This window comes from Elgaria multicarinata, chromosome 9 (genome assembly GCF_023053635.1).
Source record: "Elgaria multicarinata webbii isolate HBS135686 ecotype San Diego chromosome 9, rElgMul1.1.pri, whole genome shotgun sequence".
In the NCBI taxonomy this organism is placed as follows: Eukaryota; Metazoa; Chordata; class Lepidosauria; order Squamata; family Anguidae; genus Elgaria; species Elgaria multicarinata.
In genome coordinates, this window is record NC_086179.1 from 86,252,221 (window position 1) to 86,268,135 (window position 15,915).

Consider the following 15,915-nt stretch of genomic DNA (forward strand, 5'->3'; position numbering starts at 1 on the left):
CGTGGTTTTATCCTGGTTGCGCTTTTTATACTGTATTTTGTAGTTGTGTTTTTAGATTCTTGGTTGTTTTATTATGTCCTTCGTAGTTTTTTAAATTTTTTGTGAACCGCCCAGAGAGCTTCGGCTATTGGGCGATATAAAAATGTAATAAATAAATAAATAAATAACCACAAAAACGTGCAAAATGCGCATACCATTAATACCTCTAACGTGCCATAGTGGGCTGCATTGCAGGGCTGGTTGTCAGCCCCCCCTCCCCCAACATGCAATATTGCAAATAATTATATTTTCTTTGGCACGGCGGCATTAAATGTATAAAAACTAATGAGATCTGAGTTAGAGCATAAAACTGTTGTCTTTGCTGCTACTTTTTTTGCTTTTGGATGGATCCAATCGCAGCTTAGCCAACATTCTGCTCTCTCGATTGCTTTCTATGAGCAGCTCCCGTTTCCAGCATGGGGCAAAAAAAAAAAGGTCTAAATAAAGCTAAAAGCTCCGTCTCCATGTTTGTTTATATTTTCTTATGTCTATGTTGACAGAAGCAGAAAACGGTGCTCCTTACCCCTAGTTTTTCCAATAGGCGCCATTGATTGGGTCAGAGACATGCTCGTAGTAGAGCTGGTCCAATCAGAGTTAGCTTTCTTGATCAGCCTTATGGTGATTGGCCTTTCTCTCTCTCCGCCCCCCACATGAGCGGAAGGCGTGAGGGCGGGTGGTACCGCCCACTCTATCTTTAATTAGACCACCGAGACGCTTGTAAGTTCCTGGCCCAATCAGAGTAAAGTATGTTGTCCCGCCTTCGCTGTTGATTGGTTTGTCAGTCACTACGGTGGTCAGGACTGGAGTAAGACAATGTGGCCGTCAAGAGGGAGCCGCTGTTAAGAAACAGAGAGCTTGAGACTAATAAGAGCAGAAGGGAAGGTCTGTACGTCTGTTGATAGTATATAAAGTGATAATAATAGTGTGATTCATAACTAGTGTTCACATAGTGCTTCACTTTTAATGTATAAATAGCCTATCTCGTTAAGACTGGAAAAGCATCCGACGAAGTGGCTTGTGGAACACGGAAATTTGCGCCACTCCAGGTCTTACCTCGGAGTAGACCGCTGTAGGAATGCGATGCAAAGCTTTTAGGGTGCAATACTACAGGGAAAATATATATCCTTCCATTCCCAGCATGGCGGGCTGGGGAGATGTTGGGAGTTGTAGGACTTTATTCCCCCTACACATGTTTAGGATTGCATCTTTATATAATAATATTCTTATATAATCTTAATTGGTTATTCAAGTGAGAGGGAGATTATTATTTTTGTACTGATTAATTACGAGGAATCCCCCACCCGCAGTCATGGAATGTGGTACTGCCTTGTGGTAACGTTGTTATTTATATCAGATTAGGGGTGAGGCAATCTGGTGCCCACTAGGTGTGTTGGACTACAACTCACATCAGTCCCAGCCAGAATGGCCTGTGATCAGGGATTATGGGAGTTGTAGGCCCAACATGTCTGGAGAAGGGTGCATTACTATATTTCCCACTGGTTTGACAGGTGCTGAGTCTATCATGATATGGTATCTTTCCCGTTTTTAAAAAATCTGTTTTCCCTTGTTGCCTTTCCCTCACTCTCTCTCTCTCTCTCTCCGCCTATTTTTGGATACCTTGGGAATTATATTACCTCCTTTCCTTCAGATCTGGCATCCTGCCCTGCACAGCAAAGGGTGGGGAAGTGCAGGAGTATGAAGAAGGAACAGGTGTTAAACTGTCAGTTCTCCCTCTGGTACCCTCATTTCAAGAGCCAGACCATCCGCAGGTGAGAGCCAATCCATTGAGGCAAGGTATTTCTTGAATTAAGTGCTTGGGAGCAAAGAATGGGAGATATTTGGTTTTTCTTCTTGCTGTTTCTCCATCTAGCCATTCAAGCTTTGAGACCTTTGAATAATAATTAGAACAGAATATGTTTCATTTAATGTGAGCTTCTACATAGATGGAGAAGACCTCTACTCAAGGATCTCACCCAAATAGGACCCATTATTTAGGTTGCGTCGTCCTATAGTATTGTCTGCTAATGCTTTTCTTATGGAACATCGCACAGGGCAATTTAAGTTTTCATGAACAGGCTTACAGCCTTTCTGTTTGCATCAACATGAAGAAGTGATGCCTTTCTAAGAATAAAGTTATGCAAAAGAAGCATACTGCTTAGTGCAGAGTTGGAGAACCTCTGTTCCTCCAGATATTGTAGTCCAACAATTTCCTTTATCTTGGACTATTGACCATATGGGATTCATGGGAGTTTAATTCCAACAACGTCTGGAGGTCCACTAGCCATGGTGCACATAAGCAAATCTGCACTGGTATAAGTCTTAAAATTTCTATTTTTCATACCTTGAGTCTCATCATCTTCCGATGTTGTCTGATCTCTAAATACTACCAGCGGCAAGTCCCTAGAATACATTTCTTGCCCTTTTGTCATGAGATTTGGGCAATCATTAATATGGTCTACAAGAGCACCAGGAATAGCTAGGGAACATTATACCAACCACTGCGATTACAGAAATAGTTGCTGGCCTTATTTGTGATCTCCTATATGGTGTTTGTCCAAACAAGAGTGTAGGGAAGGGAAGAGCTGCTCATCACCTGGAGAAGAAATAAACTGAGCGAGCCTCTTGACAGCAGACATTTAGATGAGGAAGTTGATGTAGGAGAAAGTAAATGGTTGCATTGCCAGCCCTTTAGGAGTTATTAGGCTCAAGAATTCACGGGACTGGGAAATCTAGTATGCATTTTGTGTCTTCATTTAAATATTGACGTTAACAAAATATGAGAAAGAAATTCTGCTTCAAGTTTGAAGACAAAATACTAAATATAATGGCAATGTGTGTTTTGCTTCTTGAGTAAGTGCTCTCTTCATTGCTCCCTCCCTCATTTCACTGCCTTTTAAATTTTATTTTCATTCTTGGATCCAAAGGAAGTTCCCCCTTCCCAGCACAATGTACATTGATGGTGCTATATAAATTAATAATAATAATAATAATAATAATAATAATCCTTTAAAATATGTTAAGCTGGTATGGTTAGCATTACTGAATCACACTGACAACAAATAGCTGCGTGCAGCATAGAGATGAGTAGCATGTTTTCTGTATCTTCAGACGTATATGTTATCCTAAAGGATTTTTCCACCCCATTCAGTATCATTCTTCCGCTGCCACAGAATGTAAAAGACTACTTGCTGGATGATGGGACACTGGTAGTGTCAGGCAGGTAAGAGTATCTGTTGTTTAAAGTTATACATGTATTTTCAAGACAAGTCTGAATGGATTGCTCTGGCCTTTCTCTCCCACTCCAAAGAAGTGGGGGCACCCAATTTCTCTCTCCCATCTCCCATGACGGGCATTGTTTTAAAGCCAGAATAGAATGTTTGTAATCTGTTTAGTATTTAAACAGATCTAGAATAGTGTTTCTCCAGCTATTCTTTAACTGTTGCTGCAGGTGGGCCAACGGAATGTTTGTGGAAACTGCAGGTGGGACCTCAGTACATTTATTGTGACCTAAGTTTTAAAAGTTATTTTACTTTATATATGTTTGCATGTCTGCAAGCCATTGGAAGTGGGGATGGGGGGAAATACTTGCCCCTTCCTGTTTCCTGCCAGGTGTGTGACTAGGTGGAAAGTGTCCCATCCTTTTTTGTTTTGTTTAATGCCAAGCCAAGTGACGGACTCCGTTATGGGACAAGAAGAGGGCAGGGCAAGTGTTTTTTCTCTCTCACACACCCTCCATGGTTTTCCTGATTGCAGCTCCTACTCTTGTCCATAGAAGTTTATGTAGCAAAGTTACCCCTTTGACATATATGGACTGAGGGGAAAGGGTTAGGGTGGATGCCAGAAACATCTGTCATGGCCAAATATGAGAAACCATGACATAAATGTAAATGACTTGTTGATTGCAGAAGTTATTATTTCATTGCCAAGCCAGTAAACTTTCATCTTGAAGTTTATATGTGGATAGGGAGACATTTTTCTCCCTCTCTCAAAATACTAGAACCCAAAGCGGTCATCCCATGAAGCTGATTGGTGGGAGATCCAGGACAAATAAAAGGAAGGACTTCTTCACACAGCGCAGAGTTAAATGATGGAACTCACTACCACAAGATGTAGTGATGGCCACCAATCTGGATGGCTTTAAAAGGGGGTTGGATAAATTCCTGGAGGCAAAGGCTATCAAGGGCTACTAGTCCTGATGGTTGAGTACTATCTCCAGTGTTCAAGGCAGTAAGCCTGTGTGCACCAGTTGCTAGGGAACGCGGGTGGGAGGGTGCTGTTGTACCATGTCCTGCCTTGTTCATCCCTGGCCAATGGCTGGCTGGCCACTGTGTGAACAGAGTGCTGGACTAGATGGACCCTTGGTCTGATCCAGCATCAGGGCGCTTCTTATGTTCTTAAGAAAGAAGGGGCTTAAGTTGATCATTTCAGAGGCTCTTTGTGATTTTAACTGGTGTATTCTGCAGAAATGAAGTGCTGGCATACTCAACTTGTTAGATTTTAAAAGGGTTAAATCCTTGTGGTTTGAGAGTAACAGGTTTCAGTGTCCCTACTTCTGTCTTAGGGAAGATCCCCCAACATCTTCTCAAGAAAATGACGATGGAGATGGTGATGAGACAGAGGAAATACAGGTTTGTACAAATTCTAATAATTATTTGTAACTCTTTTACTCTATATTGGTATATCTAGGTCAGGCTACAGGTAGAGTTTCCAGCTTGCAAGCTAGAGACACCCTCTGTGCCTGAAAATTTGCTGCTGAATTGGAAGATAAGGCAATAGACTCTTCTTCGGCCTGTTCTTCATGTGATCCTCCTGTATGCTTATGCCTGCTGTCAAGTGCTCAGGGAACCTTCATTCTAGTACAGGGGGAGTCTCTGACAACCCCACCACAGTTGACTACAGCATAGCCCCTGCAAACACTTCCCCTGGAGACTGTGTTGTGAGCAACTCAAGCACACTCCTTCCTGCCTTCTCTTTTGCGAGTTTTTGACTGGTGCTGCTGGCTCAGGGAATTGGCGGTCTCTTTCAACCTGAGTCATCAAAGCGGAGTGGGATGGGGTTACTTGAGAACCAGCTGCAGCGGCAAGAGCAAAGACAGTCCTTTACCTAGACAGATTTGGTGAGATAAGATTTTTTCCCCTCTTTAAGTTGGGGATTCTCATCTGAAGGCCACATTTGGCCAGAAACTGCTTTTTTGTGTCCCCACCTTTTCCTGTGGCAGGTGGGCAATGACTACTTCTGGTTTGGCGAGGGCTTCCCCTCGCACAAAATGAGATCACTGCAGAGGTCTCTGGGGTGTTCCCTCATTTTGCACTGGAAGGGGCACCTGGCACAATAGAGGCAGCACGTGCTGTAACCTGAGATGCAACCGACATAGGATGTTAAATTCAACTTTGCATTTAACATGCTGGTTTGAAAAATATGCAAATAGCATCAGCTGGAGGGGGCTGACAATTACTGGGATCGCAACCAGCATGGAGGTGGGTGTTTAACCCTTTCCTCCCAATGCAATAGCGACTTCAAGGAAGGGATTTTCTTTGGGACCTCAACAGGAGAAGGAAGGGTTAATTTTCCTGTTCAGGCTTGCTATGACCCCAGTACTTATCAGCCTTTTCAACAGATGCTACCTGCATTTTTTTTAAAAAAAATCTGCACCTCTAGGCTGGCCCCAAGTGTCGCATGAGGAGGGAGCATTTTTCCAAGGTGGAACAGGCACAAGTTAAATTGGGTTCTACTGAAAGATCCCCCGGTGATTTTCAGTAGATTAGCGAGGTTTCTGACTCCCAATTGTTTAACAATATAGCAATAACCATTTTTTTCAATAAAATAAAATAAATAGAATTAGGCTGCTATAACAAAGAAAGTTTGGGTGTGGGGGGAAACCAGGAATTGATGAGCATGAGATAAGACTGTAAGCTCAGCTCTAGTACCAAAAATAAATTCCTGGGACGAGCATGTACTCAGAGGCACCCTATTGAAATATTAAAAAATATGTGTCTGTTTCTGGGCTCTGGTTGGCAGGCCTGAGTGTAGATCAGGCATGCCTGAGGGCTGTCCATCCCTGTTCCAAGGCATAGGTGGTGCTGCACTTCCCACTTCCTGAGCAATGATACAGGGGCTTCTGGGACGTCTCATTTTGCACTGGGAGGGATGCCTGTAAGCTTTTAAAATGGGGGTGGGGGAAGACACTTCCTAGTAAAAGTAGGGGGGGTCTGACACTTGAGCAATATGGCTGGAGAGAGTCTGCCTCCCCACCTCCCAAAGAAATTGATCATCTTTGCAAACACATCACCTGAACTGCTGTCATACAGAAACATGCTAGGGCTGTTTTTAAGGGGGAGGAAAACCTTTCTGCTTTTTTTTCCCCCCTCTTTAGTGGTCTGACGATGAGAATACTACAACACTTACGGTAAGGCTCTTCTTATTTTATATTTTAATTGTAGGAATTATAGTGGAACTAAACCCTACTGGTTCGCAGAAAAGACAATTGGCAAACTTGCCAAACCATTACAGAGTGAAAAGCTACACTCTGTGGGTTGTGTTGCAAACAACCCACCGTGTGTGGTTGGTGACCAAATGGATGATGGGTGTCAGTGTGGGTTATTCCCCCGCCCCTGGTCCTCCAGCCAGCTCTGCCTGGCATCCTGGAGGACTCGGCAGTAGAACCCATCTTGTCTGGCACCAAGTCCCCCGTCCCCACTCAGATTCTGATCAGAGCCCTTTAAAAAAAACTCAAAGAACTCTCTGTCTTTTGGGGGGGGGGCAAAATGGGGCCAGAAAAATATTTGCACATTTCCCCAGCCATACACAGAATATGCGAAATACCCCCTTTTCTAAAACAATATTTTAATTTTAATTGGTTATGCATCACTGGAGCTATTAAAAACACAGAGGCTTGCCTTGGCTGGAATCTTGTATGTTGCAGGTGTCAAAACTACACTGCATATAGGCTGTTTTGACAGCCTTGCACAGTTGACAGGTGGGGAAATCGGGTGTATATCACTGCTTTAGCAGGGTTATCCCCAGGGTGCAAATGACCCTTGGGGGTGCCTTGCTCAGAATCCCCAGCAACTGTTTTTCAGGGAGACCAACACACCACCCCAGTTTTGCTCCCAAACTCACAAACTGTTTCTAGGTTGACAGCTGTCAAGCTAGAAGCAGTTACTGCATTTGGAAGAGAAAAGGTGTGTGTGTGTGCTCTTTTCTAGGAAAACTGATTGCTGCTTACTCAAGGTGGGGTGCACTAGATGCAGGGGATCCTCAAGGCTTGGGCAACATTTTAAATCCTGGGCATCACCTGGGTAAATGGGTGATCTTGAGGACTTTGACAGGTGGACAAAGTTCTGAAGATCTCCCACTTATCTGATTGATCCCAACCCTTGGGGTGTCCCCTTCTAGTCCAGCTGCCAAGCGTAGCCATGGCTAACAGAAAAGGGAGCGAAAAAGGAGTTCTGTACCCCAATCTACCATGCAGATCTGGGTTCCAGTTCCTCCCAGCCATGAAGCTCAGTGGGTGACTCTCAGCCTAACCCATCTCCCAGCATTGCTGTGAGGATAAAATGGGGAAGGGGAGGACCATGGAGCTGCTTTGGGTTCCTTGCAAGAGGAAAAAACACAGGATATAAATGTGATAATCAATCAACCAATATAAATAAATAAATAAAACTCAATGGTAAGTCATTTCTGAATCTGCCCACCGTATGCCCGGTTTTGTTTCTGCAAGCTTTCCTTCTTTTGTTGACCATCTAGGCACCAGAATTCCCTGAATTTGCACTTAAAGTGGAAGAAGCCATCGGTTCCCTGGGGGGCAGCGTTTTTCCTAAACTCAACTGGAGTGCTCCAAGGGTGAGAACGAGAACGGAATCCTAAATGAACTTAAGTGATTTGTACAAAGTCAATATTTCCCTGAGCTGCTGGGAGCTGAAAGAGAATAATTGCAATGTAAAGAGCGAGTGGAGCACAGGTCAATTTCTCAGTGGACGGAAGCAGCTAAGTCTGCCTCCTGTACTGTGTCTGGTTTGATTTGCATCTTGTGGGAACATGTGGGTGGGAATCCTTTTCTGGCTGTTAGAAATTCAGAAGAAGGGAAGGGGGCTTCCTTTCCAGCAGTGCTCACAATATCCAGCAGTGGCAGGAGAGGCTCTAGGAGCTGTTTTACCAGCGGAGGCTGGTGGCTCCAATGTCAGTGGGGCAGTGAATCCGCTCCAGGTTTCGGTCAGAACTCTAAAATAGCCGTCCAAGTTGCAAAGGCCCATGGGAGCCACCGGCCTCCACTGTGTTTGGCCCTGAGCTCTGCACACTCTTCCCTGACTGGTCAAAGGAGGAAAGGAGCAAGTGGAGCCGCTGCTGGCATCCACCAACCTGCCACTGCTCAGCAGCCTGTGGGCCATGTTTAAATTGGCAGCTTCCATTTTGCTCAAGCCGCCTTTGCCAAGGTGGGGGACAGCGACCATCTGCCAGTGCTGGAGGAAATAAAGAACTTCTGCTTTAAAAGGCAGGTGCAACGGCTGAGGAGACGCTCCTTTCCCCTCTTAAGAGTGTGGGGCAAAAGGGACGGTAAGAGAGCCAGTGTGGGGTAGGGACTGAAGTGTTGGACTGGGAGTCGGGAGATCCGGCATAAACGTTTTAGCCTACAGATTGTGAAGTTTTTAGTTCCAAAGCATGCAAAAGTGGCTGTTGGCGTTATCCAAGAAGCTGCTGGTTTTACCCTACTGAATACTTTATTAAAACGACTGGCACTGGATTACAACATGTTATGGTCCCATTATGAAAAATTGGGGCAGGCCATTCTGTACAACTGCTAGAGTAATGCAACAAGGCCCATCAGTCCCTTAACAGACCTTGATCAAAGTCTTCATTACGCAACAACAACAACAACAAATGCTGGGATTGATGGGGAAGAGAGCAGGTGCTAAGCAGTGTGGTGTAGTGGCTAAGGTGTTGGACTGGGAGTCGGGAGATCCGGGTTCTAGTCCCCACTTGGCCAATGAAACCCACTGGGTGACTTTGGGCCAGTCACAGACTCAGCCTAGTCTACCTCACAGGGTGGTTGTTGTGAGGATAACATGGAGAGGAGGAGGAGGATTATGTACGCCGCCTTGGGTTCCTTGGAGGAAAAAAGGTGGGATATAAATGAAATAAATAAATAAAAAAATAAACCAGACATCCAAGGCCTCTCCTGCCCTTGTCCATTGCTCCTTATCTCCTCAGGAATCCAAGCAGGTGGAGGAGGACTCCCACCCAGGCATTTCCCCAGTATGTGGGGAAATGAATTCCACAATTCAAGAAGGACGCAGACAAGCTGGAGCGTGTTCAGAGGAGGGCAACCAGGATGATCAGGGGTCTGGAAACAAAGCCCTATGAAGAGAGACTGAAAGAACTGGGCATGTTTAGCCTGGAGAAGAGAAGATTGAGGGGAGGCATGATAGCACTCTTCAAATACTTAAAAGGTTGTCACACAGAGGAGGGCCAGGATCTCTTCTCGATCCTCCCAGAGTGCAAGCCACGGAATAACGGGCTCAAGTTACAGGAAGCCAGATTCCAGCTGGACATCAGGAAAAACTTCCTGACTGTTAGAGCAGTACGACAATGGAATCAGTTCCCTAGGGAGGTTGTGGGCTCTCCCACACTAGAGGCCTTCAAGAGGCAGCTGGACAACCATCTGTCAGGGATGCTTTAAGATGGATTCCTGCATTGAGCAGGGGGTTGGACTTGATGGCCTTGTAGGGCCCTTCCAAGTCTGCTATTCTATGATTCTATGTGGACTGAGCCTTTGGCCCATGTATAAGGTGCTGCCTGACCATGAGGTCAATCCAGCCCAGGACAGCCTCCTCAGCTCAGGTTGGCAGAAGCTCTCCAGCAGGTCAAGTAAATGTCTTCCCCAGCGCTTTAACTGGCAACACCAGGGATTCGGCCTGGGAACTCCTCTATAGGAAGCACGCACTCGACCGCTGAGCGATGACCCTTCTCAAACAATCTGCGTATATAATACCGCAACACGTTTCTGACACTTAAACTCGCAAGGGTATATTTTAACCTTGCAAAATCGGATAGCTGTTCATCAGAAAAGAAAGTTCCTGAGTACTGACGCTTTTTTAAATAAGAATTCCACTTTAGTAGAAGTTGTTGGAAAGAGAAAGCTTATTGTGGAATGGGTTTATGCTGTAGTGACATTGTAACTTCCCAAAGCTTAGGCAAGCATTTACAGCCCTCCATTTTCAAAATATGCCTACAGCTGTGATTGATGGCAGATATTATCTTACCCCTTTGGCCCTCCGCCTGTGTATTTGTGGGCCCCAGAAATCGAGGATTTGCCTCATCATTTGCTCTTCTGTTCTTTATATTCTGAACCAAGAACTAAATTTCTGGAATCTATCTTGCATCAATTACATTCCAATACCATTTCAGAAAAGATTTTCTATCTTGTGTCTGACACTGACTCTAGGGTAACCCACAAGGTATCTCTTGTCGCCCTGGCAGCAATGAAAATTCAGGCAAGGTTTATTACTGAGATCACAGTTTACTGTTCTGGAGATGCTCTTATCTAACTACAGTATTTTTATTTTTATTTTTTTATATATAATTTATGTTTTTAATTGTATTGAATTTTATCCTTTTATTATGTAAGATTTATATGTGATTATATGCAGTATTTTTATATTGTTGGCCCTTCATATTGTATTTATTTTGTATGCGAATGGCCTAAGGCCTAAGCATTAATAAATTACTACAGTAAGGACATTGTAACTTGCGTTGTGCAAACAGGTATAGCCCATATGCCATTATCTTTGTTACCAGGCAGATAAGCAGTGATTAGCGCAGGCCAGTCCCTAAAGAAAGCCATATGCACATATGCTCTGTTCTGCTGCTGGTTTTAATCTGTTTTTTTATGATGTTGGAATGGTTTTATTCTTTACTGCTGGATTTATCTTGGTATTACTCTTTGCTCTTTAAAGTTTTGTTTGTTTTAATATTTGTACTGCATGGTGTGTGTGTGTTTTCTTTAACATATACAGGAGCCAGAGAACTTTGGTTATTGGGTGGTTTAGAGGTACAGTAAATAAATGAACTAAAAATGAATGAGAAGTCTCAGTTAGGAAGACCGGCCTCGCGATAAAAACTCCTGGCTCACCAGGTTTTGCTGAGAAGTAGTGCAGCTGAGGGGAAAGTTTAAAAGCCTTGTCTGCCTATCTCAGATAGATAGATTGTCTGTCTATCTCAGGCCAAAACGGATGTTGCCTGAGATAGTGGATCACTGAGCTGAACAGAAATTGTTCAATTACTTTGGTTTTGAGACTTCAGTCCAGGCCTTATTCACGTAGGTGTGAGTGTCAGGATTGGCCCAGGCTCCCGGCTGAGTCTGAAAAATCCTGTTTTATTTATTTATTTATTACATTTTTATACCGCCCCATAGCCGAAGCTTTCTGGGCGGTTCACAAAAATTAAAAAAGGGGTAATAAAACAACCAACAGTCTAAAAACACAAGTACAAAATACATTATAAAAAGCACAACCAGGATAAAACCACACAGCAGAACCTAATTCTGTACCTATCGATTTAAAAATAAGTCTCATTTTGTTCATTGAGGATTACCCCTAGGGAAGGAAGTGCAGGCCTGTTCAGATGTCGTGCTGACCCATTGTGCATTGTTCAAAAATGTGATCTATGGTGGGTTAGTGTGTCATGTGGTGGGTGTCCCTCCCCCCCCCCCTGCCAACAGTGGCTGAAATACTCAAGCCTGCTACCCACCTGCTGCAGCAGGGTTAGCAGGCACCCATGTCGTCTGATGGGCACTCCGTGGGGTTTTGGCATTGTTCTGGGGAAAAAACAAAAAAATGGGGGCAACCATAGAGTCCACTGGAAAGAGCAACTGCCACCTGCCATGACACTCTTGCCTGTTCAGACTTTTTCTGTGGCCATGAGGCCTTTTGGAAGGGGGGCTCAGAGAGGAACCACTGGGACAGAGGGTGAAGGTGGAGGAGAAAATCCCTCAAGCCTCTCCAGGAACCAGCAAAGAACCTTCCCCAGGGGCGTATCAGTCAGGAGGGCCAGGTACAGATACCGCCTCCCCCCTCTGGGAAATCAGCTTCTTTCAGGGGGGAGGAAGGGCACGAATTGGCAGATGCAAGAGTCTGCCATGGACCCAAGTGGGCGGACTTTAGAAGGGGAGGGGAGCGCATTGTCAGGCAGCCTACGCACAGGTGGCAAAGGAGTGAGGACCAGCCCTGAAGGAGAGGCTCTGGAAGCCATGTGGGTACGGCGTAGTAGCCTAGAGTGACTTTAGAGGCTACCATCTTCCCTACTGAAGCTTTTCATATCAGAGGACTCACCTTAGCTAATGAGACCCTGAGGGCAGCCTGTAGCCTTTACTGGCTTTAATGATTTGAAGAGCTGCTGTTAGCTCAATAAAAGTGTGTGCATTGCAAATCCCAGTCTCTGACTGTTTTACTGCTCAGCCAGAGGGCTGGGAAAACTGACCGCGAGTCCCATCAAACTGAATGGGCTTTGTTTCTGAAAGAAGCATATGTAGAACCAGGCTGTAAAAGTAGTAATTTAATGCATCTTGCATGGTAGTTTGTAAAGAAGCAAAAATGGCTTTTGCTTGGTATCTCAATCTTTACTTATTGGTCAGCACCCTAGGCAGCACTGCTTGTGTAGCGCTGCTCCTTGTGAAAAGGGCTGGTTGTGGCAGGAGTAATAAAATGGAGGCCAATCTCCCCATGCAATGTTTTCCGCTCACATTTACGTTTAACATTTGTATACGGCCCTTTATCAGTGGAGTGGTGGACATGGAGCAATCCCGTTTTATGTTCACAAGTCTGAAGCGGTTCAATAGGCTGAAAACCAACCACATGTCTTGGGCTGATCAGTGTACCTGAGGTCCAAAGATGGGCTTGAACCCATGTATCTCCCATCTGAGTTCTCAATAGACTCTCGATGTTTTTCAGTGGCTTTCTGACACTAGTGTGGAAGACGTGGTTAAAGTGTGTCTTAAATGCAGCTCTTTTGTTTAGGATGCCTACTGGATAGCAATGAATAGTTCACTGAAATGCAAATGCATCAGCGACATCTTCCTACTTTTCAAGAGCTCAGACTTCATTACCCGAGATTTCACTCAACCGTAAGTTTAATTGTATCAGATTGTGTCTAATCATCCTCTAAAGAAACAGGCAATCTCAGTGTTTCCTTGCAGAGTTTTTAGCTTTTTTTTTTTTTTAAGATTCAGATTGGATTTGTTCGTAATGTTGAGCAGAGAGAATTTTTGTCAATTAGATTATTTTCTTGTTTAGTCCACTGCTACTTTGCCTCCTCTAATGTGTTTGCTGCCCATTAATCCTTCTTAGCTGCATTGCCTCTGTAGTGCTATCTAGAGCCAAACCTTAATTTCAAGGAAGATGGGTTTATTCAAAGCCACTAGAGACCTGCAGCCAATGTCTTGGCTGATAAATACCTCCAGGCCCAATGCTGCCTCTTTTACCTACCCCTTTCTCTCTCTCATGTTGCTATATCTTGCTCTTTTTCCCCCTCCTTCCTAACCTCAGGTACCACTTTCCTTCCCCTTTTCTGGCTCCTAATTTCCTTCCTCTCTCATAACCAGATCCCCATATTCTACTTTGAGATTATTTCTCCCATTCCCATTTCTCTCTCTCTCTTCCCCCCACCCCCTCTCCATTCTTCCTGACACATGAGCTGTTCATGGCAAGAATACACTATCACAAGTACAATACAATTTAAGAGTAGCCATGCTAGTTAAATGGAACCCCCAGAGGCAGTATGTTTAGGAATATCAGGAGCTGGAGACAGATAGCAGAGTAAGCCTCTTGTATTCCTGTACTGTTTGGACTTCCTAAAAGCATCTGGCTTGCCTGTTGGAAGAAAGTTGCTAGACTAGTTGGGCTTTTGTTCAGATCCAGCAACATAATTCTAAGATTCTTATGCCCTATGTCGCCTTCCATTTTAGGAGATATGGGGTATTGTCGCAAGCTATATCAGATTTGTTAGCGTACTTCCACATTACCTAAAAAGCTAAAGACATACAAAGAGCCATGCTGGAATAACCTGAAGGCCTATGTAAGCCACTCTGCTCTCACAATGGCCAACCAGTAGGGCATGAATACAGCATCACCCTCCTGCTGCAACATATGGCCATCATGAGTAGTAGCCATTGGTAGCTTTATCCTCCATGGTTTTATATAATTCCCTTTTAAGCCACCCGAGTTGATGACCATCATTACATTTCATGTTAGTAAATTCCATAGTTTAACCATTTAAGATTGGTGCACATATAGTCAAAGACACCATAATGTTCAAATACAGGGTATTTGTACATCTCTTCTTCAAAATCGGGACATGCATGGCATGGCAATAGTTGAACTACCTCAGTACCATTTGACTGAAATTTTGCAGGCATGTAAGATAATTATTATTATTATTATTATTTATTTATATAGCACCATCAATGTACATGGTGCTGTACAGATAACACAGTAAATAGCAAGACCCTGCCGCATAGGCTTACAATCTAATAAGTTGTAGTAAACAATAAAGAGGGAAGGAGAATGCAAACAGGCACAGGGAAGTGTAAACAGGCACAGGGTAGGGCAAAACCAACAGTGTAAAGTCAGAACAAACTCAATATTTGAAGGCTATAGGGAAAAGAAAAGTTTTGAGCTGAGTCTTAAAAGCAGTGATTGAGTTTGTAGTTCTCAAGTGTTCTGGAAGAGCGTTCCAGGCGTAAGGGGCAGCAGAAGAAAAAGGACGAAGCCGAGTAAGGGAAGTGGAGGTCCTTGGGCAGGCGAGAAGCATGGCATCGGAGGAGCGGAGAGCCCGAGCGGGGCGATAGTGTGAGATGAGGGAGGAGAGATAGGCAGGAGCTAGGCAGTGAAGAGCTTTGAAGGTCAGTAGGAGAAGTTTATATTGGATTCTGAAGTGAATTGGAAGCCAATGAAGAGATTTCAGAAGTGGAGTGACATGGTCAGAGCGGCGGGCCAAGAAGATGATCTTAGCGGCAGAGTGGTGGACAGAGACCAGCGGACTGATGTGAGACGAGGGAAGGCCAGAGAGAAGAAGGTTGCAGTAGTCCAACCGAGAGATAACCAGTGCGTGAACGAGAGTCTTGGCAGAAGAGACAGACAAAAATGGTCGAATCCTGGCAATATTATACAGGAAGAAACGACAGGATTTAGCTACTGCCTCGATGTGAGGAGTAAAGGAGAGCGAGGAGTCAAATATAAAGCCAAGACTACGAGCTTCCTTGACCGGAGTAAGCGTGACATCGTTGACAGTAAGGGAGAATGAGAGGTGAGGAGAAGGTTTAGGAGGAAAAACTAGCAGTTCAGTCTTTGCCATGTTAAGTTTCAAACGACGATGAAGCAGCCAGGCTGAGATATCTGAAAGACATGCCGAGATACGATCGTGAACATCTGGAGAAAGTTCTGGAGATGAAAGATATAATTGTGTATCATCGGCGTACAGGTGATATTGGAGGCCGTGAGATTGAATGAGCTTGCCCAAGGGCAGCATGTATAGAGAGAACAACAACGGGCCAAGCACCGAGCCTTGCGGAACCCCAACTGAAAGGGGAAAAGAGGAGGACGAGCTGCCATTAGCCGACACGCTGAAAGAGCGACCCTCTAGATAGGAGGCGAACCAGTTATAGACAGAGCCACAGAGTCCAAGGTCGTGGAGGGAATCTAAGAGAAGATCGTGATCAACCGTGTCAAAGGCTGCGGTTAGATCAAGGAGAATAAGAACAGAATAATGGCCTTTAGACTTGGCAGTAAGAAGATCATTGGTGATCTTGGTAAGGGCTGTTTCAGTGGAATGCAAAGGACGGAAGCCAGATTGAAAGGGATCCAGAGCAGAGTTATTAGAGAGAAA

General features: G+C 44.5%; 1 protein-coding gene across 2 annotated transcripts in view; it reads left to right on the top strand.

Annotated features, from left to right (window-relative positions):
* CDC123 (cell division cycle 123) overlaps positions 1–15,915 on the top strand; it is a 535,395-nt gene that overhangs the window by 497,019 nt on the left and 22,461 nt on the right. The window contains exons 1-7 of one of the 2 annotated variants that reach the window (XM_063134256.1): positions 835–921; positions 1,688–1,808; positions 3,188–3,259; positions 4,601–4,667; positions 6,413–6,445; positions 7,786–7,881; positions 13,050–13,156. In XM_063134256.1, the coding sequence (XP_062990326.1) occupies positions 1,735–1,808; positions 3,188–3,259; positions 4,601–4,667; positions 6,413–6,445; positions 7,786–7,881; positions 13,050–13,156 (449 nt within the window). In that variant the 5' untranslated portion in view covers positions 835–921; positions 1,688–1,734. Of the gene's footprint in view, positions 1–834; positions 922–1,687; positions 1,809–3,187; positions 3,260–4,600; positions 4,668–6,412; positions 6,446–7,785; positions 7,882–13,049; positions 13,157–15,915 lie in introns of those variants that run through there. The other variant, XM_063134258.1, reaches the window with a different exon arrangement.